This window comes from Aethina tumida, chromosome 2 (genome assembly GCF_024364675.1).
Source record: "Aethina tumida isolate Nest 87 chromosome 2, icAetTumi1.1, whole genome shotgun sequence".
NCBI lineage: Eukaryota > Metazoa > Arthropoda > Insecta > Coleoptera > Nitidulidae > Aethina > Aethina tumida.
Genome location: NC_065436.1, coordinates 25544419 through 25571291, shown reverse-complemented (window position 1 = coordinate 25571291; position 26873 = coordinate 25544419). Strand labels below are relative to the sequence as shown.

The window sequence follows — 26873 nt, the reverse complement described above, 5'->3', positions numbered from 1 at the left end:
AAATATTAGAATAAAAATTGCTATTTATTCGAAAAACATAATATTTTTGTTGTTGATAAACCTCTAGTTTAATAAGCATATTAATTCACTTTTATTCAGTCTAATGAAATGGTAACGTTGTTTCCTCTATCAGTATGTTACCCAACATGACTTTGACATTGACATGACAAATAACGCACTGAGGTTAATTTTGAAATTCAAATAATGTAGTTCGTTTCGAATCTTATGACAGAAATTGGTAGTTTCAACATATTTTTAACATAAGACAGCTCTATTACTTTGTTTACTTTTAGGAGGTGAACCATGGTTGGATACGACAAAGATTCTAAGTTAACAAAATTAGATTTTGCATTGGCTGGCGGTGGATCGGGATTCATAACCAGAGCGATTTGTCAACCTCTGGACGTTTTAAAAATACGTTTCCAACTCCAAGTAGAACCAATATCTAACCATGAAGTTTCAAAGTATAGATCAATATTTCAAGCAGTTGGTGTAATACTGAGGGAGGAAGGTCCCAAAGCCTTTTGGAAGGGGCACATACCAGCACAATGGCTTTCTGTTATGTATGGTGTTGGGCAGTTCTGCACATTTGAAATTTTATCCAGACAAAGTGCCAGACTGAACTTACCACATAACTACTCGCCTTTTGTTAATTTCACATGTGGCTCAATTGCAGGTAAATAACTTGCTTATTGTATGAACCTACATAAATCATGCAATTACAGGTGGCGTTGCAACATTAGTATCATTTCCTTTTGATGTCATAAGGACTAGGCTAGTGGCACAAAGTGAACAACAAAAAATTTATAAAGGTGTAGTGGAGGCGGGAATTAGCATTCTCAGAAATGAAGGCCCCTTTGTATTATTTCGTGGTTTGCTTCCCACAGTATTACAAATTGGACCTCATGCAGGTGCACAGTTTATGTGCTACAAAATATTCAGTGATTTGTATTTGAAGGTAATAAAAACTGATAGTACTACACTATCTAGTAGTTTAATGGCTGGCAGTTTGGCAGGACTTTGTGCCAAAGCTTTTATTTACCCCTTTGATTTGACCAAGAAAAGGATGCAAGTACAGGGTTTTGAGGAGGGTAGAAAATCATTTGGCAGGTTGTTTGTGTGCAGAGGATTTAATGATTGTCTTATTAGAATTTATCAGCTGGAGGGTTTAGCAGGGTTCTTTAAAGGTCTGAGTCCCAGTTTGATTAAAGCTGTGTGCACCACAGCCTTACATTTCAGCAGTTACGAAATGATCTGTAAAATTTTGGAAAAAACTAAGGTTTGAGTACAATGGGTTTTCAATAATGTTATTAAGTTAAGAGATTTATTTTTTTAAATATATTTTTACAAGTGTTATTTATTGTATAATAATGAGTCATTCTGCTACATTGTTGATTTTGTTTAAGTTAAACTGTGTTCAGTGATAATACTCGGTACCAAAGATGTACAACCTTATTCTAGTCATTGTAGTGTAGTATAATATGATAATTTGTTGATTATTGCTCGAATAAATGTTTAAAAGTTACTGCGAGTATTATTTTACTCTATAATGGAACTAACAGCCATATTACAGATAATAATTTACAACATCCTGTTAAAATATTTAGAAAAAGATTTCACAAATTTAAAATGATTTATCTTCATGATTAAAAATATTTGTTAATCTATCAATATTAACTATATATAGATGTTCAAAAAAGGCAAGAGAAAAGTTAAATTAAGTACAGCACTATTTTAATTAGCGCGACTAATTAAAATAGAAAAATAAATTTAATAATAGTTTTAAGCTCACGACCCCGAACTATTCTTGGTGTAAAAGAGACTCGTAAAAATTGCCATTTGAATATTATTTTTAGTTTTTGCGGACTCGTTAAACAGGCCTACCATAACCGCTTTAGTTAAATTCCCAAACATACAAACAAGGCCACCTAGATTTTATTTTTAATTTTTTGATTTTATTGAATTAATTGTATTTTAACTTACGGCTCACGTAAATCTGTCAGTATTCGGATACTATTTATCAATATTTGATCCTGTAGTGCCACAAAATATTTAAATAATATAAATAAAAAATCATAAATTGTGACAGGGCATTTAAGTTATTCAAGGTGGCTGTGTCCGCGCATACGCCAAATGCATATTGCGCAAATACGTGGCGCACATGTATCGAAATAAACATATGTAAATGTTTACGTCACGGCCGCGTCATCAAAAATTTCGTCCAGTATAATCTGTGGTGTACGGTGTGTGTCGTGGTAAATTGAGTTTAGTCCCGTACGTGCCGTAACAATGGAGATTTTAAATGATCTGTTCAATTTACAGTCCACGACCGTTGCGATTATTGCCGCGGTTGTGGTCGGCTTTTCCCTTCTGACCTTTATATTTGGTTTTCAATCGGTAAAACAACCACCGTTCCGTAAACTAACCACCGAAGATAAGAAGCAGGCGAACAAGAAACGCAAGACCAAAGAAAAGGTGAGCATTTTCACTGTGGGTTCCTTTCATGGTTGACCTTTTTGACGCTTAGTTGATGGGCCGTTAATCGTGATCCGCCACTTCATCATAACATATGCCACACTTCGAAATTTTTCGCGGTTCACCTCTAATTTCATTATTGCTACGTGAATTACAGAAATAAGAGGGTGTTCTAGCAATTTTTGTACCTATTACACATGATTTCTATGTATACAGCTCGTTTAAGTTGTCATGCATTGTTGTTACTTTCAATTGTTTGCTTCTTAACAAGTTAATTACATAATAAATGTGCAGTATGTGTAATAAAAACAAATGTTAATTTCAGAAAACTACCGCAAACGGTCACATAACCAGCGAAGCTAAGAACGAAAAATCCCCAGCTAAAGAAGCCAAGAAGTCCCCAGCTAAGGATGTGTCAGAAACCCCAAAACAAAAGGACAAGAAAGCAGACAACAAACAGTCTGAGAAGAATAAGAAGAATGAGACCCTGAAAGCAAAGTCTATTGAAGAGGCAAAGAACAAGAAAAATCTAAAGAAACCTGTTGTTGAGAAGCCTGTTGATTATGATGATGGTGATTGGGAGACTGTCTTCAGCAAGGGCGACAAAAAGAAGAAGCAGGAATTATCACCAGCCAAGAAGGACAAGAAAAATAAGAAAAATGCCAAAATCGAAAATGCTGAAATTGACAAATTTGTGAAAGAAGTCGTCAACAAGGAGCTCCGCGAAAAGGAGAAGGAGGTGAAAGTAGCTAAGAAGGCTGAGGAAGAGTCCAAGAAAATTGAAGCAGTTATTGAGGCACCAGTTGTTGAAGAAAAAAAGGAAAAGAAAGAGAAGAAGGCCAAGAAAGAGACTGCTGAAAAGGTGGTGGACAACAAAAAAGCTACTGCTCCAAAGGAGCAGCCGAAAGTTGAAGTTGCTGAAGAGAAGGTTGAAGCTAAACAACCTGCTTCTGGAGCTGCTTTTGATGAACTTGGTGGTGAGTACCTAATTTTTGTGCATAAATATTTTAAAACAAAGGGTAAATTAAATTAGCATTTATTTTATGATAACAATAGCATTCTCAGATTATCTGTAAAGAAATCAGACAGGATGACAGGTTTTTGTTATTTTGATGATAATTTTATCTGATGAATGTTATCATTATGTATATTATTTCAATAGTCAAAATAATATTAATTACTTAACAGATTGCACTTAAATCTATACATTTTATTAACCAAAATATTTACATATTTAACATTTCAATAAACATGACATTGAATTTATGATTGCATTTCAAAACATTCCGGCTTTACCATTAATTTTTGTCAAAGGTTAAGTTATTAAAATCCAATAATGAAGTATTAATGTAAATAAACTTATTATTAATGATTAATTTACCTATTTCAAAACATATTAATTTATTATTATAATTTATTTTACAATATATCTCTTTGTTACAGATGTTTGGACGGAGGCGAAAGTACCGAAAAAGAGTAAGAAAAAAGCCCGTAGAGACAACTAAATCGCATTTTAGACACTTAGCAGAGTGAAAATAAACAAACTGTGTACTAATTGTACACAGTAAATCACAAAAAGACTATTAGTATGAATTTTCAGGTTTCCAATGACAGTTGTTTCCTGAACGAACTGAAAGGAAAAGCGAATTATTTATATTTCATCAAATGGTGGTGATTTAAAAAAAATCAATTTTGACACATACTCTTGATACTTTTTAAAATGACCACTTTATGCAATATGACTAAGTGATTGATAATTCAATGGCATGATTCATTCATAATTTAAAACTAAGGCTTTTTGTATATAAACTTGTAATTTTACTGATCAAATATGTCTGGCTGCTAAATCATATTCATGCATTCCATCAACAGAAGTAGACATATGTAATTAGTTTCTAGGACTTAAATTAAGGTGTAAGACTTGTGTGCCAATGTGAAAAAAAAATCAAATTATTGTTTAACTTATCCAATGAAAAATAATGGCCTTATAGTGTGCGGCATAAGTTGCAAAATATTTTTAATAATATATTTTTGCGATAACGTTAAGGATGTAAGAATCGTATTTTTAATGTCTTCCATCTCTTATTTATTGTATTTTTGTGTGTATGATCTTTAGTTTTTCTCTAAGGGCATACTTTCGTGTCTTTGCTCAATTTAATTAATCAAATATCATTCATTTTTTCAGTAACATTTTTCAATGTTTAAGTTTGTTCTAACTAGAACTTTCATAAAATCCAAATCAAGATTTACCAGTATATATGGCTTTACGATCTAGTTAGAGTTCTCTTAAAATTACACATGTTGTCGTGCTGCATACCTCGCAACAAGTTTCAATTTGTGTCTTGCCAAATTTATATCTATTTCTTGGTGATTTTACTCATTAAGTTTAGCAATAAAATACATCTCTCTCTGTGTGTATTTGGACATCTGTGCATTTAATATCTTTATGGTACATAACTTATTGAAAACTATGTATTTTTAACGGGTACTCATTTTTAATACTTTTTTAGTGTTTTAGTAAAACTTTTTTGTATTCTCTTGTTTTTTTATTATTTGTTTTTAGTTATTTTGTTTAATATTTTATAAAAAGCGATAGTCTATTTTATAATAAAATTAATCTTCAGATATAAAAACACTTACAGGGTGTATAAAATAAATTAATAATAATTTTTTGTAAATGATATAGATATTTATTATATGTATGTAAATACAGTACAATCGGATGTAACACACTTTTGTAAGGATTCTTATATTTTGTTACATAATTTTTAGGAAATACCCATTATACATACCTATGTGTTTGAAAATAGTGAAACAACTTCTGGATTAGTTTTTGTATATATGTATTTGTGTTTATAAAATTATACATTACTGTTGTAATATAATGTATTAGGTCTGTGGAGTGTTATCTTTTTGGGGACCATTTTGAAAATATATTTTAAAAATGTATACGTGCTTTTTCTTTTAAATTAAGTATTTAAGTTTTTTCTATGTATTTATTAGTGAGAAGAAAAAACTTGGTGTTCCCCCTGATAAATGTAACATTATCGTGCAACTAAAATCCTTTTGCTGACCTTCAAGAATCTTGGCAAAGGATCTAGAATCACTTAAAGGGTAAACTTTGACCTTATTAACGCAGCAAGGTAATAAATCCGCCCTTGTGTTTGCCACATTTATATTTTTCTTAGTCAAACACTTTCTACTCTGATATCGTGGCATGACCCAAATAAACAAATCGGCATATTGGTTAAACATCCCCCAGACACGCGAAAGCGCCGGCGAATATGCATAAATCATAAAAATTTACTATTACATTTTCCTCAATAGGGTAGTAATGGAAAGTGCTCGCATGACTTTATCGTTGAATAAGTTACCTAAGGGACCGACAGTTTTACATTGTGGAATTGTTACACATGTGACATAATTTCGTAATTACTATAATCTAATTGCAAGGTTTATTGGAACAGTTTCAAACTTATATGACTTCAATTGGGTCACGGTTTTAAGGTAAATAAACTGAAAAAGTAACAGTAAGAATTGTTTTATGGAGATTGTTAATAAATTAATATATACGTTTCTATAATGAGAATTATTATTTAAATACTATTTATCTGTCGTATTACGTTTTGTATGTATCACCCGCATTTTTGTAACAATTCTTGCCAAATATAAACCTTCGGTTGCTCAATAATACCACAGAACCCCCTCTGTTCTTCAAATGTATAAATAAAACCATCACACACATGAACACTTGTTCGAGACATGTTCGTGTTGTGAGTTTTACATATGACCATAATATTGGTAAGAGATTTTTATAATCATTTTTAACTGAGGCAATTAAAAAGTTGGGCATTGAACCGATGTGCAACTCATTCATGGTCGAAATATATTCGCGCACCACGTTAAATAATTCATGAAAAAGGTAGTCACAAAACATGCACCGTCTTGCCGGCGTCCAGATTTTGACGGTGCGATATTTTACGGGTGGATCCGGGTTATTCACCCGCAAGGTGTTTGAATAGTGGTTGCTATAGAGATGAAATTGATCAAATACCAGATACTGTTTTCCCGCATGACTTTTTTCGTGGCGGCGCGGTTTCCTCTTTGTGATGAGAATAGTCGCGCACGGGAACGAGTTCGGGTGACTTCCCGCGATTACCACTCGAGGAATTCCTGCGGCTAACAAAGAGGGTCCGAATCGCAACAGGTATGTGAAATCGAGAGCGTTTTAAAGAGCTTACATATACCTTACAATTAACAACAACCACATTTCATGTTTGCAACACAAACTTTGCTAGTTTAATTTTTTATAATGTCACCATTATAAAATTAATGCTGCTGTTATGCTAAAATTAAATAATTTCAAAATTATAAATGATATTCTTTATAGTTTCAATTAATATTAAATTTTCATTTCAGTGCTTTGCTTACTGCACATATTATATGTATGTATGAATATGTATATTGATTAAATTAATTATAAATTATGTTAAAATTTGAAGTCGTTGATCAATTTTGAAAAAATTAATTTCCATATACAGAAATATGTATAAAACATTTAATTACACGACTTAATGCGTAAATTTATATCACAATACTTTTTAATCTATAACAGAATATTACGTTAAAATATTGAAACATAATTTCAATTATTAATTCTCATCGCTGACGTAAAGCCCAGACTGTTAAATATATCGATTCATTTTTTATAGTATTCTGACCACTGTAATTATGAAAATTTCTCAGACTTCGATTAATATTAATTTTAGCGCCTTACTGCATACATTAAATATTATTACCAAGAACATGAATGTGTAGAATTCCCTCTAAAGGCCCCAATTGTTTGTATTGCATCCCATCGATTTCTAAATAATTTACTAATAAATTATTCTTCGATCGTGGTTTTCATAAAACTTTGAACAACCATCAAATTGTGGGCGATTGCATGTCTATTACTGTTAGAAGCGGAACTCAATTACATTTAGATACTTAAAAGCGTCGTGAAACATGCAGACACAAATAAAAAGATTCACATACTGAAATGTATACATTTCAGCTTTCGTCAAATTGTCAATATTTGAACTAAACAGGAAAGTCGGTTGCAAAAAATGCCCATTCCTTCCTGGAAATGTCTACATACATAGACAGATCTATGTCGTTAGTAGAAAGAAAGAAACTGCAGTGGGCTAAAGAAAGAGGTATTGGACAAGGCGCCTCTCATACAAATACTAAAACCTTATCTATTTTTCAGAAGAACTTGCTAGAATATCTGGATATTGGAGACAAAGTTCTGAACCTAAAAACTACGAAGGACCATTCGACAGGTTCGTACCAATCCAACTTATACATGCACCACCTCCTTTGCCTTTGCACCTGTAGCATTTTCGAATATATTTAGCGGCGTATATCCTTCTAGAAATAGATATGCATCAAAATTCCCTATGGTGCAAGGTAGCGATTTTTACGGACGAAATGGCAAAGACCCAGAACGAAGAAGCAGCCTACCACCTTTGTACAAAAACCAATTCAATTCTAACGATCGCTATGACAGAGAACGCGAGCACGGAGGCGAGACGTCCGGATATGGAAGCGATAACAGTCCCGAATATCCTCAGATACAGTCTGGATATGAGTCTTCCTCTAGTAGAGACGACAGACCCAAGTGGGGCGATAAAGGTGTTGGCGTAGGTAAATTTTGGACGCCGAAAGACGAACCGGAAAAAAATCCGGGGGAGCCTCCCAATTGGGTAAAGAGGGGTCTCAAAGATGGGGAAATTGTGGTTTCTAATCAATCACCTGCTGAATCACCAGAACAAAATGAAGAACAAGACAGACCATACACGACAGAATCAAACTCTTCAAATAACCGGTAAGTATAATATATTCAAAAGGTTACGGATATACTCGGACAAGAATATAAGTTATTTCTAAATTTAACGTTGAATAAAGTAAATCAATTTCTTTTACCTTGTACTGTTAACCTTAATTACCTTTTAATTTTCTAACAATAAATCTGATCAAATAAACGCAATACAAAAATTGGGTTAAGTTTTTAATTTCAATTTTGGAACCTTTCAGTTCATATATAAGAGGTCAAAACATACCTATAGACTCAATGGAATTAGCTGAAAGAGAAAGACGGAGACAAATCGCAATTGCTCACCAACAAGCTATTCGTCAACAGTTGGAAGAAAGGGAAAGAATACGTCAAGAAGAGAGGGAAAGACGTATAAAAGAAGAACGAGAAGAAGAACTGCGCATTGAAAGAGAACAAGAAATCGAGCGTCAAAGACAGCAAATGGAACAAATGAAGCTCCAAGAAAAAATTGAGAACGAAAGAAAAAGAAAGGAAGCCATTCAAGAAGCCATAGAACTGGCTCAGAAAGAAGCGCAGTTAAATAAAATGAAACAGAAAATGTTGAAATACACAAATAACGATGATTGTGAAATTATCAACAAGAATATGTGTGAGAACGTCGTTGATAAAGAAAAAGTTTGTGAATCAGACCGACAGGAAGACAATTTTAATAAGGACAATCAAATAGATTTTAAAAAGACTTCCTGTGACAATACGGTCGAGAATATTGATGCTCCTTTACCTGTTCCAGTTCAACCTGAAGTAAAGGAAGTTTTAAACAATGAAATTGATATTTCAAGAGCTTCACCAAAAGTAGTGAATATGTTAAAGGACAACTGTGAAGCCAAAGTGCAATCGCCGCGGCAAAGCAATTTGCTGATCGATTCCAATAATCAATCAAATAAAGTTGCAACTCCCAGAGCTGACTACCAAGCTCTTGTTTTTCAATCTCCGTTAGAAATTTTGCAAAGTATCCCTTACGCCGTTCTTGTGCCTAGCTTGAATCCATCTACACCTATGTCAATTGCAGTACCATTAATGTCTACTGAACGAGCTACAAGTACTTCCAGAACTGAGAACAGGATTCTTACACCCACCCAGTATAGAAACAAGAATTCCAGATTGTGCGACAGCAGCACACAAACTGAATATTCAGATTTTGTGGTGGAACCCAATGAAAAATACGTTCGAGAAAAGTTCAGTAATATAGAACTGACATATGATAACAGAAACAGTAGAAAGTGCGGGAGGAGTAGAAACGAGGAAAGAAGAAATGAAGTGGCGGAAGAGAGGCCGAAATGGGGTGCTAATAGACCTCCCACTAGGTACCTAAAACAAAGTGAAAAAGATTTGTTATATCAAAGGAAAAAATTACGACAAAAAATGCGGGATTCTAAAAATTACGACGACAAAAATTCCAGTGATGAGAGTCAGATGGGTAGTCCCAGAACTTATCGAAAGAAAGGTTACATAGAAAAACGAAACACTCGTGCCTTATGGAGGAAAAACGATCAAGTTTTCCAAAGAAATATAAGAATGTACCAAACGGAAATTGTACCGCTGGAAAACGATAAGGACCGCTTATATTATCGTCATGATGATCATGATTGTTGTTGCAGATGTAGATGCGACAGGCATAATATCAAGGTGGATATATTGAAAATAGAACATAATTCTCCCAGAGAATCAGTCCAGTACAAATCGGAAGTACTTGAGAGGAACAATAAATTACCAGAATGTGTGCCTAATGAAAATAGTGATATCATAGAAAAATTAAATTCATTGCACAATGGCTTGATGATGAAACAAGAACAGTGGAAAAATTCGCCTAGAACACCATCATTGTCTTCATTAAATAAAGTTAACTAGTATTAATCATTTTTAAAATACTTTTTGAGGCATTTCTAGTAACCGACACCATTTTATAGTAAATTTTACACTAAAGAAATATTTTATTACTGCAGATTTTAAGTAATGGCTAAACTGGATGATTTTCTCACAAAGAAAAAAGAAAATGCTCCCATTCTGGACTTGTCGAGAACTGTGGCTACTACCAACGAGGAGTTCAGACGAATGCTGGAAAAAGTACCCGATTTTAAAATGAAAGCCGAAAAAGTTCCGACAGACACAATCAAAATAAGAGACAAAAAGTTCAAATTCAAGTCGGGAAAGAAAGATCTAAAAGCAATGAGAGAATCTTATACATTTATGGACCCACTGCCTGCAGAAATGAACAAACTAAAAATAAGCGAACTCGCATCGGTCTCTATAGATTGGAAGATGTTGACCACTTTGAAACCCAAGAGCAAAATCGAAGAAAATTATTTTTCGAGGTGAGTTATATTTAAAATATGCATTTACACGATAAGTATACTTGTAGCACCTTTAAGTATTTTAAAAAATGAATAAAATTCCCATCATAGTATGTATAAATCATGCATGTAATGAGTTGCTTCTATTTATATCGCCAGGGAAATTTATTGTGAACATCAACTGGAAAATTTAAAGCAATATATGCGACGCGGTGTTTGCAAAATGATACAGCTTGGTACGGATTTCCTCGTAGATCCCTTTTCCAGGTTATTGGGTCACATTTAATTACAATTTTTATGTATCATTTGTGGTAGCTAATGACCAGGTAAATATTTTGCGTGACACAAGTAGGAAATTTTATAGCAAACAAAAGAGTTTCCGCGAATCAATTCCTGGAATAAAAATCACATTTTCAAAAGCTTTAGAAATGGAAGAAAAAGTTGATTGATTTGCTTAGCATTAATTATATTTGTTTTATGTTCTGTTGTTTGTTTTATAATCTTGATTTTATGGAAATGTCACTTTTGTGAATTTATCGATTTGCTTAATGTATTTCCTTCCTTTATGTAGTTTTTTAATAATTTAAATCATTAACAAAAGTTAACATTAATGTATAATTATTTTTATTAAATACATAATTATAAAAAATATATATTTAATCTGTTAAATTAATTAATTTTATATTATCATTGTTATTGTTATTGATTTGTAGATTAGTTGAACTGGGAAAATTAGAAATAAAAACCAGAGCTTATGAAAAACGACAAATGGCCATTGACCCACAGATAAGAAAAACTAAAAACAAGGCTGGCATTGTAGAAATGAGAGTTGTCTCCTGCGCGGAATGTGGAGAGGATTTTTGCAATGGTACTGTATTTAATCATAAATGTACTTTTTCCAAAATAAAATTATAAAATTTGTATTTATAGGTAAAACATGTTGTGCTTTTGGTTATGATGCATCAGCTCGTGTTCCTGAACTACCCAAGGCAAACACTAAAGTTCTTTCCCCTGGTTCAGAGGAAAAAGGAAAACGCAAAGTTAAAAGGAAAACAAGATCAAAGAGTAAATCGAAAAAATCCGGTGGAAAAACAAAATCTCCAAAGAGAAGTCCGTCAAAAAATAAAAAAAGTGCAAAATCTGGATAATAAATTGTTTTTATACATTTTGGTGTATTATTTATAAATAGTAAAAAAAAGTTATACTAAATATTTAATATTTATTTAATCATATACATTAATGAACAATTTTTATTTTACAAATCACTTCTAACTCCAAAACCTGGGCCAGGTGGGTCGCATTTCAAAGAAGTTGGTTCTCCAATTGGTTCAGCTGCAAACCTTCCACTCCTAAAAAAAGGTCAAATTGAATATAAGACTTAAATTTTTCATAATTTTACTTACCTTGGACCTGGTGCAGGTTTCTTTCCATTTTTAAGATCATTTAAAATTTCCTTTGTGTCTTTCACAGTTAAATCTTCCTATAATTTACAAATTAATACAATATTTTCAAAAATTTGTACTACTTACATAATAGTCATCATTAATTTGGATCATTGGGGCATTAACACATGCTCCCAGACACTCAACTTCAGAGATAGTGAACAGACCATCCTTAGAAGTTTCACCAACTCCCAAGTTCAATTCATTCTTGACAGTTTCAAGGATTTCATCAGAGCCTCTCAACCAACAAGGTGTTGTCGTGCATACTTGCAAGTGGTACTTACCTGTTGGTTTTCTACAAAACACTTAATAAAGAAATAATCAAACAACTTTTAAGAAATACCTCATGAACATTGTGTAAAAAGTCGCAACTTCATAAACTCTCATGTTGGGCAGCTTCAAAATTTCTGCCACTTTATGCATGGCAGAAATTGGTAACCATCCATGCTGTCTTTGTGCAAGATCCAGCAATGGAATCATGGCAGCTCTCTTATGTCCCTCAGGATAACATGCCAAAATTGCTTCAACTCTCTAAAAACATAAAAATCAGATCTAATTTAGAGTACAGTTTTATTATCCACTTTTTGATTGTCTGGGGTAAATTCCCATGGCATGTCGACATTATCCTCAGGGGAGTCTCTGTGTACGAACAAACTATCATGTTGAAGGGCGGAAGTTGTTTGAATACTTCGGGAACCAAGGGTTCTTCTCTAGAAAATAGGTTAGAATTACATAATAGTAATAAATTAACCATATCGTATTGTTATTAAGTGTTACAGTTTTATTTGTACTTTAAAATCATGTACTTACTAGGCCATTGCCAATAGTTCGCAATGTGTTTAACATTTTTCTAAATAATTTATATTATATTTTCAATTCTGTCAATTGACAGCTGAGAATACCAACATCACAGTTACAGTTGGACTACTAATCACAAATTTATATATTTGACACACAGAAATCTATATAAGAACAATAAAGAACCCTGCAATTATTTTTCAAGCTAACGTATTAATTAGTTACTCCTGTTTTTTATTAATAATTTATTGTTATTTATATTGTACTTTAATCATTTATGTGAAGACGTCTGAATTAAAAATAACTTTTTCTACCACAGAAAACCTGTGTGTTTTATGCCCTATTGCCGCACTTAAAAAAGAAATTTTTAATTATTATTTTATTTATCATCTGCTAATTTAATTAATATTTATCGTTGTATTTGTAACAATTATATTTATCCCTGTCTCATCATGATGTATTATTAGAATATAATTAAATTATACTTAACATTAAAATTAAGGTTTTCTAAAAAATGTCTATTTGTTTTATTAAATATGTGTAATACAATTAAGGACAAATATTATATTATACGAAAAATCGTTCCCAGTTGTTTAAAATTTAATTTGTGTTATCTATATTTAATAAATTTTACGCAAAAAATATGTGATAATATAAAAGTGACAACATTGCAAATAAACTAAAAGCGTAAGGATGTTAAGTATTATGGGTTGCCTGCTTCACTAGATATGTCATTAGAGCCGTCATATATTTGTTTATTTGTCACAATTGGATGATTAAGGATGTGAATGTGTGGGGCGGTGTATCATGCCGAAGTGAGTGCTACTTAGTTCCCGGCTAGTCAATTTATAAAATGCCAGCCATGAAGGATTCGTATATCGTTAAAATTGCGGTCGAAATGACCGACCAGGTGCCGCAATTGATCGAATTTAATCAGAAACAACCATTGACCAGCATCATCCAGGAGCTGTGCAATGGGTGGAACCTCACGGACCCCGAACAGTACGCACTGCAATTCAACGAGAGCAACAACAATAATTACATTACCGAGAAGAACAGGAATGAAATTAAAAATGGCTCTGTCATTCGATTGCAGTTTTCCCCTTCAAAAACTGCACAGGACATCCTGCACAAACTCAACACTGGCAGTCCAGAGGAAAAGGCCCATGCAATGACACATTTATCGAATCTCAGTTCGGACATGACGTTTGCTTTGGATTTCATCAACAAACAGGGGTTGACTCTCATCATTAAGCAGATTGAAGGGGGCAAGTGCAAGGGAATTGTGTTGGCTAACACATTGCACTCATTTGTGGAATTGATGGAACATGGCATTGTGTCTTGGGACATTCTAAACAGTGATTTTATATCCAGAGTTGCATCATTAGTTAATTCACAACAGGAGCCACAAGTCACTCAAGCTGCATTGTCTATTTTGGAAAATATTGTTCTGAACAGTACTGAGGGATATGGACAAGTAAGAGATTTTTTGATTGTATATTAGGCATTTTTAAACAAAAGTATAAAATATTTATATAAAAATTCTTCTAAAACAATTTTAGCAAAGTTTTTACTAAGAATATAGTGATTCATATTAGTTAGCTAACCAAGTCACTCTATTAATAATGTATATTAATAGCAAAATTATATACCAATTAAAATCAATTTAAACTTTGTTATTTCATTATGATTCAGGTCACATAATTTATAAACCTTCCATATGTGACAGATTAAAATATAATTTGCAAGTATAATTAATATTTGATCTTATCAATATTTTGTTGTGGTTTGGTTATAACTTACTACATTTTAAATAATTTATTGGTGTACTCTATGCAGTCTTTCAAAATTTAAGATTTGTTGAGAGAAATAGCAATTAAGAAATACAAACCTCTAATTAAATACATTCAAAATATTATATATTTCATTTAAAATAATTTCTACTCAAAGTAAATCTTAAATAAAATAAATGCGATATGTGGTTGGTTACAGAAATAACCATTCTTTTGTAAAATATGAATTTGTTAAATTTATACATAACTTTAAACAAAATTCTTAATACTTTGTTCATTATATTTTGAAATTAAATTTCACACTTCAATTAATACAATTTTAAGTTTTCAATTGTATTTAGATTCAGACAAAAGAAGTAAAAAAAATAATATGAAATACATTTTTTATACTGACTAGACAAAATTTAAATCAAATCATTTTATGAAATATCTAATTATATTTTGTGCAATTTCTCTATGGTTCTATGCATCAAATACCTTATTTAATTATTTGTCACAGGTTGAGAGAGAGGTACCAATCGGTTCTCTTGTGGGACACTTGCAATCCGCTCCCGTTGTACAACAAAATGCAGTCGCCCTAATAAATGCCCTTCTCCTAAAAGCGGGAGACCCGAATAAACGTCGCAGCTTGGCCGGAACTCTAACCAGCAAACAACTTCGGGTCGTCGTTCAAAATCACGTACTCCAAACTGGCGTATCAAACGGCGCCGAAATGGGCCACCAGCTGTACGTGCTACAGACTTTAATGTTGGGCTTGTTGGAACAGAGAATGATGACGAAGATGGATCCTCAGGACCAGAGCGGCCACGATAAAATCAAGGAGCTGAGGAAAATCGCTTTCGATAGCGAAGGTGCCGGCAATTTGAGAGGTCCCGCCGGCTTTACACGTGACTACAAGAAACTCGGATTCAAGAACGACATAAATCCGGCGTTGGACTTTACGGAAACGCCGCCCGGCCTGCTGGCTCTAGATTGTATGGTGTACTTTGCACGTAACCACGCGGAGAGCTACACCAAATTGGTTTTGGAGAACAGCTGCAGAGCCGACGAACACGAATGTCCTTTCGGCAGAGCCAGTGTCGAATTGGTAAAGATACTGTGCGATCTGTTGAAGATAGGCGACGCACCCTCCGAACAGTGTGTGGCTTTTCAACCCTTGTTCTTCACACACGATCATCCATTTGAGGAATGCTACTGCATTTGTATTGTGTTGCTGAACAAAACGTGGAAGGAGATGCGGGCTACGTCGGAAGATTTTGGCAAAGTGGCTAGCGTAGTTAGAGAGCAGATTGTGAGGGCATTGGAAATTTCACCGCCATCCCTCGACAAATTAAAAGCTAAATTGCAGTCGTTAACTTACAACGAAATCACTCAGGTAAAATCAAAATCTCATTACACTACAATACACATCATAATGTTTTATTTTATTTTAGTTATGGCAGCTGGAAAGGGACAGTCGCGAGGAATGGGAGTCCCATGCTCGACCGGTAGTGGAGCTGCGTGAACAAATTACACCTGACATTCTGAATCTCATCAAACAACAGAGACTTTCGTTTCTGATGGACGGTACTCGATTTACCAAATATTCGGCACGTGGCCAACGCATTAAAGACAAGTTTTGGTACATGAGATTGTCCCCCAACCATAAAGTTTTGCATTATGGCGACTGCGACGAGAAAAGTGCTCCCACCACTGAAGAACTACCTTCCAAGCTGGCGATTGCGGATATTAGAGCGTTGACTGTCGGCAGGGACTGTCCCCATATGAAGGGCAAGAAAACCAATCAGCAGCTAGCATTCTCCTTAGCTTTGGAAGGTACACTAAATTCATAATTTCGTAATTTGATAAACATATTAAATTTTATATTTTCAGGAGTGGACTTACAATCATTAGATTGTGTGGCTCCAGACGAGTTAGCTTTGGCATATTGGACGGATGGACTGAACGCACTCTTGGGACAGAGGATGCAAAGCAAAGAGACTGAGAAAGATCTGGACACATTGTTAAGTATGGAGATTAAACTAAGGCTGTTAGATGCGGAGGGTGTCACCATTCCTCAGGATCCCCCGCCAATTCCTCCAGATCCGCCGCACTATCATTTTTGTTATGATTTGAAATGAGCTAGAACTTGACATAAGAATAATAATTTTACGTTTGCTAATATTACGATATAAAATTTCAAAAATAATATGCCAAAGTAATGCACAACGCTTTATTGAGAATTGTATAAGGTACTATTTTAGATAATAATTTTTTACTCTTCCATGTGTAGTACAAAATAAACTAACATGTGGCTCATTTAATCAGAAATATTCCCGTAACTCTTTATTTATAATGCGCCTTTAATTAACTTCGTAATTAATTAATATTGGAAATGATAAGTTAGACACCTTTGAATGTAGTTGAGTTCATAAAAAATTCTTACCTTCAAAATGCATATTATTAATATGTTTGTGGCAAAATTCAGAATATTACTTCAGTAATGTATTTATTCCTTTTAATCAATTGTCAAAATTGTTTTGTGTGTAATATAAAAGAAATATTGATAGGTCTGTGACTATTAAAAATAATATTTTTCTAATAAAAATTTTTAATTATGTCACAGAATTATCAAAGTTTTTTATATTCTTATTTTGATACTTAATTCCAAGAATTCTTCATAAAAAGGCTCTATTTGACAGAAAGTATTCTTATTAAAAAGTTACAGGGGTGCTTTTCTATCTTAAATGACGCGCACTGAGAATCTTTTTCGTGTGACTCTCGAATGAACATTTTTTATTCTCTTTTAGTCTTTTATTGATATTAAATATTTATATATTTTAACATAGTTTTAGTCAATAATTATTTAATGTTTAAGTAAGTATTTGTGAATTTATATTTCGAAGCAAATTATACTCGAATATTGGTCTAAATAGATTTGGGAAAAATTATTATTATTCTCATTTTTGTATTTTGTAGCATATTTTAGTGCAATAATATACCACTTATCACTGTGAACCCCTACTTTTATATTTTGAATATTTTCTTTACAAAGGTATATAATAAATATGTATTTTAAATGTGTGTAGTTTGTTTTATAATGCTTTTGTTACTCCATATTTCACATGTCCTTTCAATTTGCTGAATATTTTTGTATCTCTCACAAGTTATACTTTGATTTGTGTTTCAATTTAGGATTGGGGAAGCAAAGCAAAGAGACTGAGAAAGATCTAGACACACTGTTAAGCATGGATATTAAACATTTTTGTTACAAACTGAAATGAGATAGAACTTTACATAAGAATCACCATTTTAAGTTTGCTAATATTGGGATATAAATTACAAAATAATGTGCCTAAGTAATATACAACGTTTTAGTGATTGACAAGCTACTATTTTAGATAATAATTTTTTCACTTTTCCATGTGTATCACAAAATAAACTAAATGTGCCTCATTTAATTGGAAATATCCCCATAATTTTTTTATTTGTAATGCAACTTCAATTAAATTATTTGAATATTGTAAATAATAATATTGAAGATTGTATTATGTCAATCACAAAAGACATATTACAACAATTTTGGTGTTTACAAATGACTGAATATTAATAAGTATGTGGTTGGATTGAGAATTATCAAAATTATGTATTATAGCCTTTTTTACGAAGAATTGAATACAAATAAAAAGGCACTGATATTCAGAAAACAATTTTTGTGGTTAATACATTAAAAAGTTACAGAGGTATTTCCAGCTTAAATTACTTCCATCATTTTCATGTAAATCTCGAATAAACAGTTTTTAGTCTCTTTAGTGTTTTATTAATATTATATATTTTATATATATATATATATATATATATATATATATATCAATTATTTATATATTTTAGACAATAATTATTTAATGTTAATATTTGTGTTTGTTTTATAATGATTTTGTTACTCCAATTTTGTCAAAAATGTCTTCAATTTCTTTTACATTTTAATATCTCTCGCAAGTTATTATTTATTCAGATTTCTTTTATTGTCGTAAAATAGTGCAAATAATACATTTATAAACATATGTGATAAAACAATTGGAACAGTATTTTCCCAATTTTATCTTAAAAAATAAATATTATTTTGTATAAAATTAATCCATTTAAAAATAAATATGCATAAATTAACAATTGCTACTATTAACTAAGTGATTATTTCTGTGTACTTTAAATTTATTGTTAAGTTTATATTTAGAAAGATTAAATTCAAGTATACTTACTTACTTAATTGTTTGCATTTGATTTAAATTTTAATGTCACGTCGTGTGTCCTTTATAAGCAACGAAGTTCACTTCTTAAAACCGTTTAATCTGATAATATTTTATAAAAAGCACATTAAAAATAAAACACGATAAATTTAATAAAATAAAATATATTGAAGACATTATATACAATAAATAATAACTATACATGAAAATAAACTTGTACAATTTTTCTGAGGTTAAAACATTCTGGTTTCCAGAAAGTATAAAAATATGATAAAATAGTAAAATCTAAAAAAAAATCATCCTAAAAACCTTGATAAAATCGTGTATATCTAAAATTCAACGGCTTTAAATGCTTGAAGACTGTACATTGTCTAAAAATAAAATAAACAATAATTAAATTACTGACTAGGCAAGCACAGTTAAATATAAATGTAAGACAGCCAAATAAATTACAATACACAAAAATACTGTTAACATAATAATTGAACCAATTCGAATAATTACAGACTTAATATTCTTAAAAAGTTCGTCGTTCATTATTTATTTGACCGCCAACAGTTTGGTAAAAGCACTGGAATTAATTCATTTCTATTAGAAAAGACCCTACTATTTACATTATATGACTAAAGTTCCGTTTGTAACCTTGAAATTCACTTAAAAAAGTTCCATTGTTTTTTTATAAATCCTCATGTAAAAGTACAAACGCAACATAAAATTTCCACATTAATATGGACACAGCAGTTTACTACAATTGCAAAATTACCTAAATAACACGTTTACACACGAAGTTTATAAAACGTGGAGTCGCAATTATATCGGAAAACAATTTGTCTGGATGTTCAAACAATTACTAATTATTTTAATTATATAGACAACAGGATGCTTTAAAAAATGCAAATAAACGTTTATAAATACGTATTACAAACAAGCTAATTGTTTCATTCTATAATTAATGTACACAAATTCATCTTTAATTACATTTTTCTGTAATGAATGAATAGTAAATAAGCCCCGAGGAACGTTTCTTCAATTTTGCGTCCAATATTTTATATTACGCCGTTACAATTTAGTACGTGGAAATTATCGAATTTTAAGTAACTAGCCTTGAAAATAACTTGGCGATTATCATATTATATTTTTCGATATAACTGGGAATAAAGCACGTTCCCGGATTTCTTTAAAAAATTTGTACTTGCCGTTAAATCACATAACCGTATCGCTATTTACTTCTGACTCTCCATCAGCTTCAAAATTTCGAGTTCTTTCTTTTCCTTTTTGCAATTTCGCGCCTCGAACTCGATTCTGTTACGGATGATGCGATCGACGATTTTCTCTGTTGTCATGGAATTGCCGGAATCGACCGTTTCGAATTTCATGATCTCTTTCGGATACTTGTAGGGATCCTCGCCGTCTTCGTCGTCCATCACAGGCGTGAGCCCGTGTATGACGATGTCGATCTTGAAGTGCTCCATCAGGTCGCGCGTTACCTTATACGGCGCCCCGATCACCACCTCTGAAACATATTTACAGGCGAGCACGCTTAACACCCGCTCGTGGAGATTCATGATCGGGTAGTTCTTCCCTTTATACCGGTTAACGACTGGATCGGTGTGCAGGCCGACAATCAGAAAATCACCGTTCTGTCTGGCCTTCTCCAGGAAATCGAGATGACCTACGTGAAACAGATCGAAAGCGCCGGCCACGTAAACGATGCGATCGCCCGGACGTGGCGACTGTCCGTTCGAGAACTGGATGATCTTCTGCGTGGTGGGCAGAAACTGCGAACATCCGGTCCACGGGGACCTGGCCGAGGAATCTTGACCCAGGTTGGATGAGTGGTCTTTGGCTACCTCGTACTCATACTGACCTTGGCGGAAATGGTTGCGCGTCAAGAGCAGCATCCGGCCGACCAGGTCGGTTGTCGACACGCCCGCCGTCCTCTGCACCTCCCTGAAAAACACATCTTGTTAACAATGGTTTAAACGCACAAAAGGTTTATTATAATTTCAGATGATTGTTTTGTATTCAAATTAAAGTGTTTCGTTGAATCCCAACTTAAATTAAATGATTTGAGAGCTGATTATGTATAATCTAATAATGATTTAATTTAATATTGCAAAATTTAGTGGACTTTGGGTTGCAAAATGACTCAAATTTTACACTTAAAGGTGATAAGAAATTTATGACTGTTTAAAAAAATTGTTTGTTTCTAATATCTGATACATCAAACATGTTTTTTAAATCAAATACTGCAAGAAAACTGATAAATTTAATCTTTTTATCTAACAATACTTGATTCAAAACATAAATGATGTAATTACAAGGATTTACACATAACTCCTCCACAAAACATTCACTGTATGATTCAGTTTTCTAAAAGTAATAAAAAAATAAATATTAATACTCTAATAAATTATTTCTAGATTATTGATAACATTGAAATTAGGATGTAACTTTGAACAAACGTTTTCCCTGAAACAGAAATCATTAAATAATAAATTCAACGTTTCATTTTATAGGTCAATGACGTACAATTTTAAAATTGTAACCATGAACTTATCGTTTTTTTCTTTATATTTTAATTTTAAACTATATTGTAAACATAATTTAAATTCGTTTTTAATATTGTAGGAATAATCAATAGTGACGAGTGTCATGGAAAAGGAAATGTCGCAGTTAATATAATGTAGTTTCATTGATAGGCCACAACAGAATTTAAGCTGTTAACCTTCAAATAGCAGTATTTAGCACTTATTTTTAACAAAATTCAGCACAAACATTAACATTTTAAAACATAAATAAAAATATTATTCATTCTAGATTTAAGAATTATATATTTATAACGAAGTAATTAGAACAAGGTTGATTTTTATTGTATATAATGTAAGATTACTAAAAATAATGTTGTGAATTTAATTAGATTAATTAATCTTATTATTTTTTTCAATGATATTGTTTATTAATGGGTGCTAAAACAATGCAAAGAATCCAAATAAGCAATTTCAATTAAAATAACAATAAAGGAGTAAAATCCAATTTTTACGGGACACCCTCTCAAAATTCTGTAGATTAAAATTAATAATCATATTTTTTACGAATTTATTTCTTTAATCAAGTAGTCTATAGAATAAACCATCAAAAATGATATGCTAAACTAACCATAGTATATTTGTACTAATATTTCAAATTTTCGAGACATAATTAATAAAACATGTGTGGATATTACCACAGAACAATTGAGAAAGATAACCACGAACTGGCCCAAAAAATATATTAAGTATATTGAATTGAATGGTGGATTGCTTTAAGTAAACAAAATTTGGGTATTAAGAGAATATTCCAATATTCTTGAAAAATAATATTTGTGCTGTAGACTACTTAATCAAACAAAAATAAATTAATAAAAATATGATTTTTAATTTTTACACAGAATTATGAATAACATATTTTTTTTGTTTTTCATTTCAGGACGGTGTAGTTAGATTTCCTATAAAAAAATTGGTAGCATGATTTCTTCAATTTTCATGTCTAAAAATTACAGGCTTTGGTTTAGGACCAAAAAACGTAAAAATCCCGCTTTCAAATGAACCTCACCGTATATAGAAAAATGAAAATGTTTATTAATATTTAAAAAACATATTAACAAAAATGAATAGTTTGCTAGCTTCTAGAAAGTATGTAATTGTTTATTAATTACTAATTATTAAAAGAAATTATAAAGGAAATAATTTAACATCACATATTCATAATTCTTACATCATACACTAAAAATTAATGGTGTAGTTTTAAGGAAGTATGCAACAGAAGTGTTTAAATATTAATTACAAATAATTAAAATAATACAATTAAACGGAGAAAAATTCATTGTATTTGATAAAATAAAATTAACCTGACTTACTTGTATCTGCCAGCAGCTTTAACAAGATGATAGGTGTCCACACCATCAGCAGTCATGGTGATATCATCCCCATGCACACAGAAATCACAGTCATGCTTGTCCAGTGTCTCCAGGGTGGTCACATAGGGGGCCCCTTCAACCACTTCATCCACCCACTTGATGCCTCTGACCATTTTGTACCTCTCCTCCTGGGTAAAGACAGGTGGGCCCTTGTGTTTGGAGATCTCTTCGTCTGTGTGAACTCCCACAATCAAATAGTCACCTAAAGCTTTGGCCTGACGGAGTGAGTTGGCATGGCCAAAATGGACCATGTCATAGCTGCAATTTTACATGATTGTCAGTGTTAGCATTTTGGGAATTTGAGAAATGGGCGGTTATCTGATTTTTTATATAAAGTTCTTGCTTGCTCAACTCTTATTGCTGTGGCATGCATGTTAATATTGGTCATGTGGATAATTGACGAAAAACTGCCAAATTTCGCTTTGTTTTGAATAAAATTTCGGCGAATTATTGATTATTTATAGGTTAAATTTACTCACCAACCGTCGCACCAAACTTTAACTTGACGGTGTCCGTTTTCCTTGCTTTCCGGCATCCTGACTTGCGTTCCAAATGAAATATTGCTTGAATTTTTGATTATTAGACAATTACAGTCAATTTAAAAAAAAAAACTAGAAATTTGTTGGAAACGTCAAAACGTACGTTCACGCACCGCGAGCAATCGCAGAATACTGACGCGCTGCCCCACTGCTCCATGAACTGTGCGCTGATAATTTGTCCCCACCTACACATCACACCACGCTACTTTTGGCCAATCGTGCTATCAATACAGTTCACTATTTTTCAAATAAGATAAATCTATGATGATTGATGGAGCATCTTCGTTTCTTTTACGCTACCGGATCTGTACGGCTTGTGACAATCAAGATGCCCATGGGGTTATCATTATTTCTTTCTCAACTTGAGACATTTACGAGAATTTACAATAAAAAGATAACTTTTAAATATAAATTTTATTTCGGGTTGTCTTATAAAATTATTAAACTCTAGCATTTAATTATATATAATAAATTAATCCATATATATCATTAAGGATAATTAATATAATGATAATTGTTTTTCTTTTTATTTACAGGTTAATTAACGAAAATAGTACAAACTATCGTTAAATAATTTAGCAGATACTTTATTATTGGGTAATTAAAATATTAATTATTTGAATCTACCAAAAGTATTACATCTTGTAAATATAAACGAAAAACTATCATTTTATCAAACGCATTTTAACATTTCTGATGTGAGTGTTATTAAATGTTACAGTATTATTGATGTTGTAGTTTTTACAATAGGAAAAATATATTTTTCTTAAAATTAAGTTTTCTTAGAGCATAAATTATTAAAACTTATTCCTTAGGATCATCAATTCCACCACTTGTTATTACGTACATAACTTCCTTTTCTTCCAAATCGGGACTGTCATAAATTTTAGCAATCCTTTTATTACCCTTAACCCTCCTCAACGACAATCGGGTAGTGGAGGCGTGACCCAAAATGGTACCTCCAATGGGTTTAGGACCTTCATCGACGTTTTCTGGATTGAAGTCGGTGGTCACTTGATTAGTGACGAACACGGCCACGTTGTACTCCTCGCTGATTTTCTGCAAACGCGACATCATTTGGCCCAGCTTTTGCTGTCGATCGGCGATTTCACCGCGACCGGCGAAGTCGACGCGGAACAGGGACATCACCGAATCCATAATCAGCAGCTTGAATATACCTGCCTCTTCGTGGAATTTTGCAGACACGCTGAAAATATTAAAATAAGTCGGTAGATTTTTATATAATTTGAATTATTTTTAAATAAACCTGTCGAGTAATTCGAACTGGTGTTCCGAGTTGTAAGCTCTGGCATAAAGAATGTTTTCCAGCACTGCGTTCTGATCCAAATCGTATCTGTCTGCGATTGATCGCAATCTGTCAGGACGGCTTAAAATTATTAAGGCCTATATAGGTTTCACAAGAAAATTATTTATATTTACTTTAAAACACTTACTTACAATAATTACTAAATACAGTGGTGGCCAAGGATATAGCACAGATTACTATCTTAATGTTAATTAGGAAACGCACACCTCCAACTGAATGCAATCAAAATATTTTATATTTTATATAATGTCGTTAATAACAGAAATAGCACTCTTGAAAAATATAAAAACTTTGGATGAATGCTTCGTATCATTATAGTGCATAAAATTCAATGTAATTGATAAATTATCATGATACTTAACAATACATTTTAGTAATAAATTTTGTAATAGTCTTATACCATGACAAGAAAAGAAACCCCAAACCAAAATTTTTCCTCTTTTTTTTACCATCTTGTACTATTGAATATCGATTCATTATTTTACTGAAATAAATCTTCGCAAGTTTTGTTCATTCAGTCTATATGTGATTGTTCTACTAGACGCACTGATATTGTACAACCCAATTAATTCATTTTTTAATTACTTAGAGGACTAGAAAGGATGTCGTTTACTGATTTTTTCAATATATTTCCCAATAAAAGTTGTTTTTTGTTGACATTTTCTTATTGTATATTCAATTAAGCGTGTTGTTTCATATTTGTTAATAAGCATTGTACCATTTTTCGGAAGCATCATGTTTTTAGCTATATCAGCGATATTTAAACATCAGTGTCTTTCATGATAATTATTATTTTTCTCTTCTCTGGAGAACATGTTTCTTTCACTGAACGTGAATTTATTTAATAAAATAATATAAATCCTACTAAGAATAAATTGTAACTATTAAAAGTATTGTTAAATACATTCACAAAACGTAAATACATAATATGAGTTTAAAGTAATATCTCTGACGTTTATAAGATAAGAGCAAAAAAGTATAGAATATTGAAATATATTTTTTATACTGACTAGATAAAAATTTAATTAAATCCTTTCATGAAACAACTTACAAAATGTTTGATTTTAAATTTTGTGGTATTTCTATGGTCATCCATGTATACACATATAATTAATTGTTTGTCAACAAGCTTCAAAACCAGAAATATATTCATTAATTTATTACGAAATTTGTACGCATAAACCTTGTGTATCTAGTGATAAAAATATCCATGTACATAAGGATACAAAGTATGTTCACTGTCAATAAACATGACCTTTCCGCCAATATAACCGAAGGGTCCAGGCATCTGGGCGGTAACACACAACGTATGAGCAAGTTGAGTTTTTCCAGTCCGAAACTCACCGAAAACCTCCGTTATGGACATAGATTCGATACCACCATTCAACAATTTGCTGAAAAGAAATTGACATGGAAAGGAATCGCACTCAGAAATATTAATTACTTAAATTCGTTACTAAATTTTTTACTTACTCTAGATTTTTACTTCCAGTGCTCAGTTTGAACACTTGCTTTCTCTGATCTGAAACTTCCAGTGCGGTCATAAAACTGGAAGCCAATGCGATTTTGCAACAGGCTTCCTTAATCATATTGACCTTTTCTTCTGTGAATCCCTTGAGCTTCAACATTTTTCTGCGCATGATCATTTGCACTCCCTTTATTGTGTTTATCCCAATCTTTTTGAGCTCGTTTATGTCCTCCATGGCGATGTTGTGATCTGCTAGCATCTCTATGTCTTGAAAGAATATATCTTCCTCCTCTTCCAGCCCCTCCTCGCATTCTACGATATCTTTTTCTACCGTGGCCGCGGTATCAAGTTGTATTTCAGATACATCCATATTTTGATTTGTGTTAGTAATGAATTGGATAATCTTTTTGAATTGCACCACAAAAAGAATCTGTTCGTTGCAATTCAGAGCCCTGTTTTAAAATGGCTCTTTTTGAACAGAACACCAACCTAACAAAAATTACTTGGGATTTTTAACTATATTACTGAAATTTATACAAAAATATTACATAAAGAACCATTCAGTGTTGTATTGCTCAAAAATGTCGCAATTTAATATTATAGAACATTTTCAAAATTAGAAACATTAAATAAAATATTTTAAGAGTTGGCTGCACTGTGATGGTGACTGTGAACATT

At 32.2% G+C, this 26873-nt stretch overlaps 8 protein-coding genes across 10 annotated transcripts; 5 read left to right on the top strand and 3 right to left on the bottom strand.

Moving 5' to 3' along the window:
* Positions 1-98: 98 nt before the first annotated feature.
* Positions 99-1525, top strand: LOC109609010 (mitochondrial thiamine pyrophosphate carrier). Its single transcript, XM_020025624.2, has 3 exons — positions 99-238; positions 294-676; positions 726-1525. The coding sequence occupies exons 2-3, from the start codon at positions 304-306 to the stop codon at positions 1283-1285; spliced, it is 933 nt and encodes a 310-aa protein (XP_019881183.1). The 5' UTR covers positions 99-238; positions 294-303; the 3' UTR covers positions 1286-1525.
* Positions 1526-2177: 652 nt separating this feature from the next.
* On the top strand, positions 2178-5424 carry LOC109608979 (DNA ligase 1). Its single transcript, XM_049962949.1, has 3 exons — positions 2178-2475; positions 2801-3452; positions 3919-5424. Exons 1-3 carry the CDS (start codon positions 2290-2292, stop codon positions 3978-3980), a joined length of 900 nt encoding a protein of 299 aa, XP_049818906.1. The 5' UTR covers positions 2178-2289; the 3' UTR covers positions 3981-5424.
* Positions 5425-6456: 1032 nt separating this feature from the next.
* On the top strand, positions 6457-10201 carry LOC109608978 (myb-like protein X). Its single transcript, XM_020025545.2, has 5 exons — positions 6457-6682; positions 7532-7673; positions 7727-7799; positions 7892-8344; positions 8554-10201. The coding sequence occupies exons 2-5, from the start codon at positions 7604-7606 to the stop codon at positions 10199-10201; spliced, it is 2244 nt and encodes a 747-aa protein (XP_019881104.2). The 5' UTR covers positions 6457-6682; positions 7532-7603.
* A 102-nt stretch (positions 10202-10303) lies between these two features.
* On the top strand, positions 10304-11809 carry LOC109608977 (uncharacterized). Its single transcript, XM_020025543.2, has 3 exons — positions 10304-10665; positions 11358-11512; positions 11575-11809. Exons 1-3 carry the CDS (start codon positions 10307-10309, stop codon positions 11790-11792), a joined length of 732 nt encoding a protein of 243 aa, XP_019881102.1. The 5' UTR covers positions 10304-10306; the 3' UTR covers positions 11793-11809.
* Positions 11810-11843: 34 nt separating this feature from the next.
* Positions 11844-13054, bottom strand: LOC109608997 (probable NADH dehydrogenase [ubiquinone] flavoprotein 2, mitochondrial). The gene is made up of 6 exons (XM_020025610.2): positions 12897-13054; positions 12668-12796; positions 12430-12617; positions 12174-12381; positions 12048-12124; positions 11844-11993 (listed from the first exon to the last, which is right to left on the bottom strand). Exons 1-6 carry the CDS (start codon positions 12930-12932, stop codon positions 11900-11902), a joined length of 732 nt encoding a protein of 243 aa, XP_019881169.1. The 5' UTR covers positions 12933-13054; the 3' UTR covers positions 11844-11899.
* A 561-nt stretch (positions 13055-13615) lies between these two features.
* LOC109609000 (engulfment and cell motility protein 1) lies at positions 13616-18464 on the top strand. Its single transcript, XM_049962529.1, has 4 exons — positions 13616-14361; positions 15177-16052; positions 16111-16492; positions 16550-18464. Exons 1-4 carry the CDS (start codon positions 13738-13740, stop codon positions 16795-16797), a joined length of 2130 nt encoding a protein of 709 aa, XP_049818486.1. The 5' UTR covers positions 13616-13737; the 3' UTR covers positions 16798-18464.
* A 587-nt stretch (positions 18465-19051) lies between these two features.
* LOC109608999 (ethanolamine-phosphate cytidylyltransferase) lies at positions 19052-23673 on the bottom strand. Of its 3 annotated transcripts, none has more exons than XM_049963044.1 (4): positions 23341-23673; positions 22802-23119; positions 20771-20853; positions 19052-20719 (listed from the first exon to the last, which is right to left on the bottom strand). In XM_049963044.1, the coding sequence occupies exons 1-4, from the start codon at positions 23394-23396 to the stop codon at positions 20127-20129; spliced, it is 1050 nt and encodes a 349-aa protein (XP_049819001.1). In that variant the 5' UTR covers positions 23397-23673; the 3' UTR covers positions 19052-20126. The 3 variants fall into 3 exon arrangements, with proteins under 3 accessions (XP_049819001.1, XP_019881171.1, XP_049818999.1); XM_020025612.2 differs by having other exon boundaries at positions 19052-19274; positions 20100-20853; positions 23341-23671; XM_049963042.1 differs by having other exon boundaries at positions 19052-20853; positions 23341-23670.
* Positions 23674-24108: 435 nt separating this feature from the next.
* On the bottom strand, positions 24109-26678 carry LOC109609014 (meiotic recombination protein DMC1/LIM15 homolog). The gene is made up of 4 exons (XM_020025627.2): positions 26201-26678; positions 25954-26121; positions 24668-24787; positions 24109-24607 (listed from the first exon to the last, which is right to left on the bottom strand). The coding sequence occupies exons 1-4, from the start codon at positions 26563-26565 to the stop codon at positions 24205-24207; spliced, it is 1056 nt and encodes a 351-aa protein (XP_019881186.1). The 5' UTR covers positions 26566-26678; the 3' UTR covers positions 24109-24204.
* Positions 26679-26873: the final 195 nt, after the last annotated feature.

What these genes read in the sequence shown, in the direction of transcription:
- LOC109609010 (XM_020025624.2), top strand. Translation starts at nt 304, where the DNA reads ATGGTTGGATACGACAAAGATTCTAAGTTAACAAAATTAGATTTTGCA. An exon ending in CACATGTGGCTCAATTGCAG is followed by an intron (nt 677 to 725) that starts GTAAATAACTTG and finishes ATGCAATTACAG; the next exon opens with GTGGCGTTGCAACATTAGTA.
- LOC109608979 (XM_049962949.1), top strand. Translation starts at nt 2,290, where the DNA reads ATGGAGATTTTAAATGATCTGTTCAATTTACAGTCCACGACCGTTGCG. An exon ending in AACGCAAGACCAAAGAAAAG is followed by an intron (nt 2,476 to 2,800) that starts GTGAGCATTTTC and finishes TGTTAATTTCAG; the next exon opens with AAAACTACCGCAAACGGTCA. An exon ending in TGCTTTTGATGAACTTGGTG is followed by an intron (nt 3,453 to 3,918) that starts GTGAGTACCTAA and finishes TCTTTGTTACAG; the next exon opens with ATGTTTGGACGGAGGCGAAA.
- LOC109608978 (XM_020025545.2), top strand. Translation starts at nt 7,604, where the DNA reads ATGTCTACATACATAGACAGATCTATGTCGTTAGTAGAAAGAAAGAAA. An exon ending in GCAGTGGGCTAAAGAAAGAG is followed by an intron (nt 7,674 to 7,726) that starts GTATTGGACAAG and finishes TCTATTTTTCAG; the next exon opens with AAGAACTTGCTAGAATATCT. An exon ending in TCAAACTCTTCAAATAACCG is followed by an intron (nt 8,345 to 8,553) that starts GTAAGTATAATA and finishes GGAACCTTTCAG; the next exon opens with TTCATATATAAGAGGTCAAA.
- LOC109608977 (XM_020025543.2), top strand. Translation starts at nt 10,307, where the DNA reads ATGGCTAAACTGGATGATTTTCTCACAAAGAAAAAAGAAAATGCTCCC. An exon ending in GAAGAAAATTATTTTTCGAG is followed by an intron (nt 10,666 to 11,357) that starts GTGAGTTATATT and finishes ATTGATTTGTAG; the next exon opens with ATTAGTTGAACTGGGAAAAT. An exon ending in TGGAGAGGATTTTTGCAATG is followed by an intron (nt 11,513 to 11,574) that starts GTACTGTATTTA and finishes TTGTATTTATAG; the next exon opens with GTAAAACATGTTGTGCTTTT.
- LOC109608997 (XM_020025610.2), bottom strand. Translation starts at nt 12,932, where the DNA reads ATGTTAAACACATTGCGAACTATTGGCAATGGCCTA. An exon ending in GAACTATTGGCAATGGCCTA is followed by an intron (nt 12,797 to 12,896) that starts GTAAGTACATGA and finishes CCTATTTTCTAG; the next exon opens with AGAAGAACCCTTGGTTCCCG. An exon ending in AAATTAATGATGACTATTAT is followed by an intron (nt 12,125 to 12,173) that starts GTAAGTAGTACA and finishes TGTAAATTATAG; the next exon opens with GAAGATTTAACTGTGAAAGA.
- LOC109609000 (XM_049962529.1), top strand. Translation starts at nt 13,738, where the DNA reads ATGCCAGCCATGAAGGATTCGTATATCGTTAAAATTGCGGTCGAAATG. An exon ending in GTACTGAGGGATATGGACAA is followed by an intron (nt 14,362 to 15,176) that starts GTAAGAGATTTT and finishes TATTTGTCACAG; the next exon opens with GTTGAGAGAGAGGTACCAAT. An exon ending in CTTACAACGAAATCACTCAG is followed by an intron (nt 16,053 to 16,110) that starts GTAAAATCAAAA and finishes ATTTTATTTTAG; the next exon opens with TTATGGCAGCTGGAAAGGGA.
- LOC109608999 (XM_020025612.2), bottom strand. Translation starts at nt 23,396, where the DNA reads ATGCCGGAAAGCAAGGAAAACGGACACCGTCAAGTTAAAGTTTGGTGC. An exon ending in AAAGTTTGGTGCGACGGTTG is followed by an intron (nt 23,120 to 23,340) that starts GTGAGTAAATTT and finishes GTAAAATTGCAG; the next exon opens with CTATGACATGGTCCATTTTG. An exon ending in AAAGCTGCTGGCAGATACAA is followed by an intron (nt 20,854 to 22,801) that starts GTAAGTCAGGTT and finishes TGTGTTTTTCAG; the next exon opens with GGAGGTGCAGAGGACGGCGG.
- LOC109609014 (XM_020025627.2), bottom strand. Translation starts at nt 26,565, where the DNA reads ATGGATGTATCTGAAATACAACTTGATACCGCGGCCACGGTAGAAAAA. An exon ending in ACTGGAAGTAAAAATCTAGA is followed by an intron (nt 26,122 to 26,200) that starts GTAAGTAAAAAA and finishes ATTTCTTTTCAG; the next exon opens with CAAATTGTTGAATGGTGGTA. An exon ending in CAGTTCGAATTACTCGACAG is followed by an intron (nt 24,608 to 24,667) that starts GTTTATTTAAAA and finishes TAATATTTTCAG; the next exon opens with CGTGTCTGCAAAATTCCACG.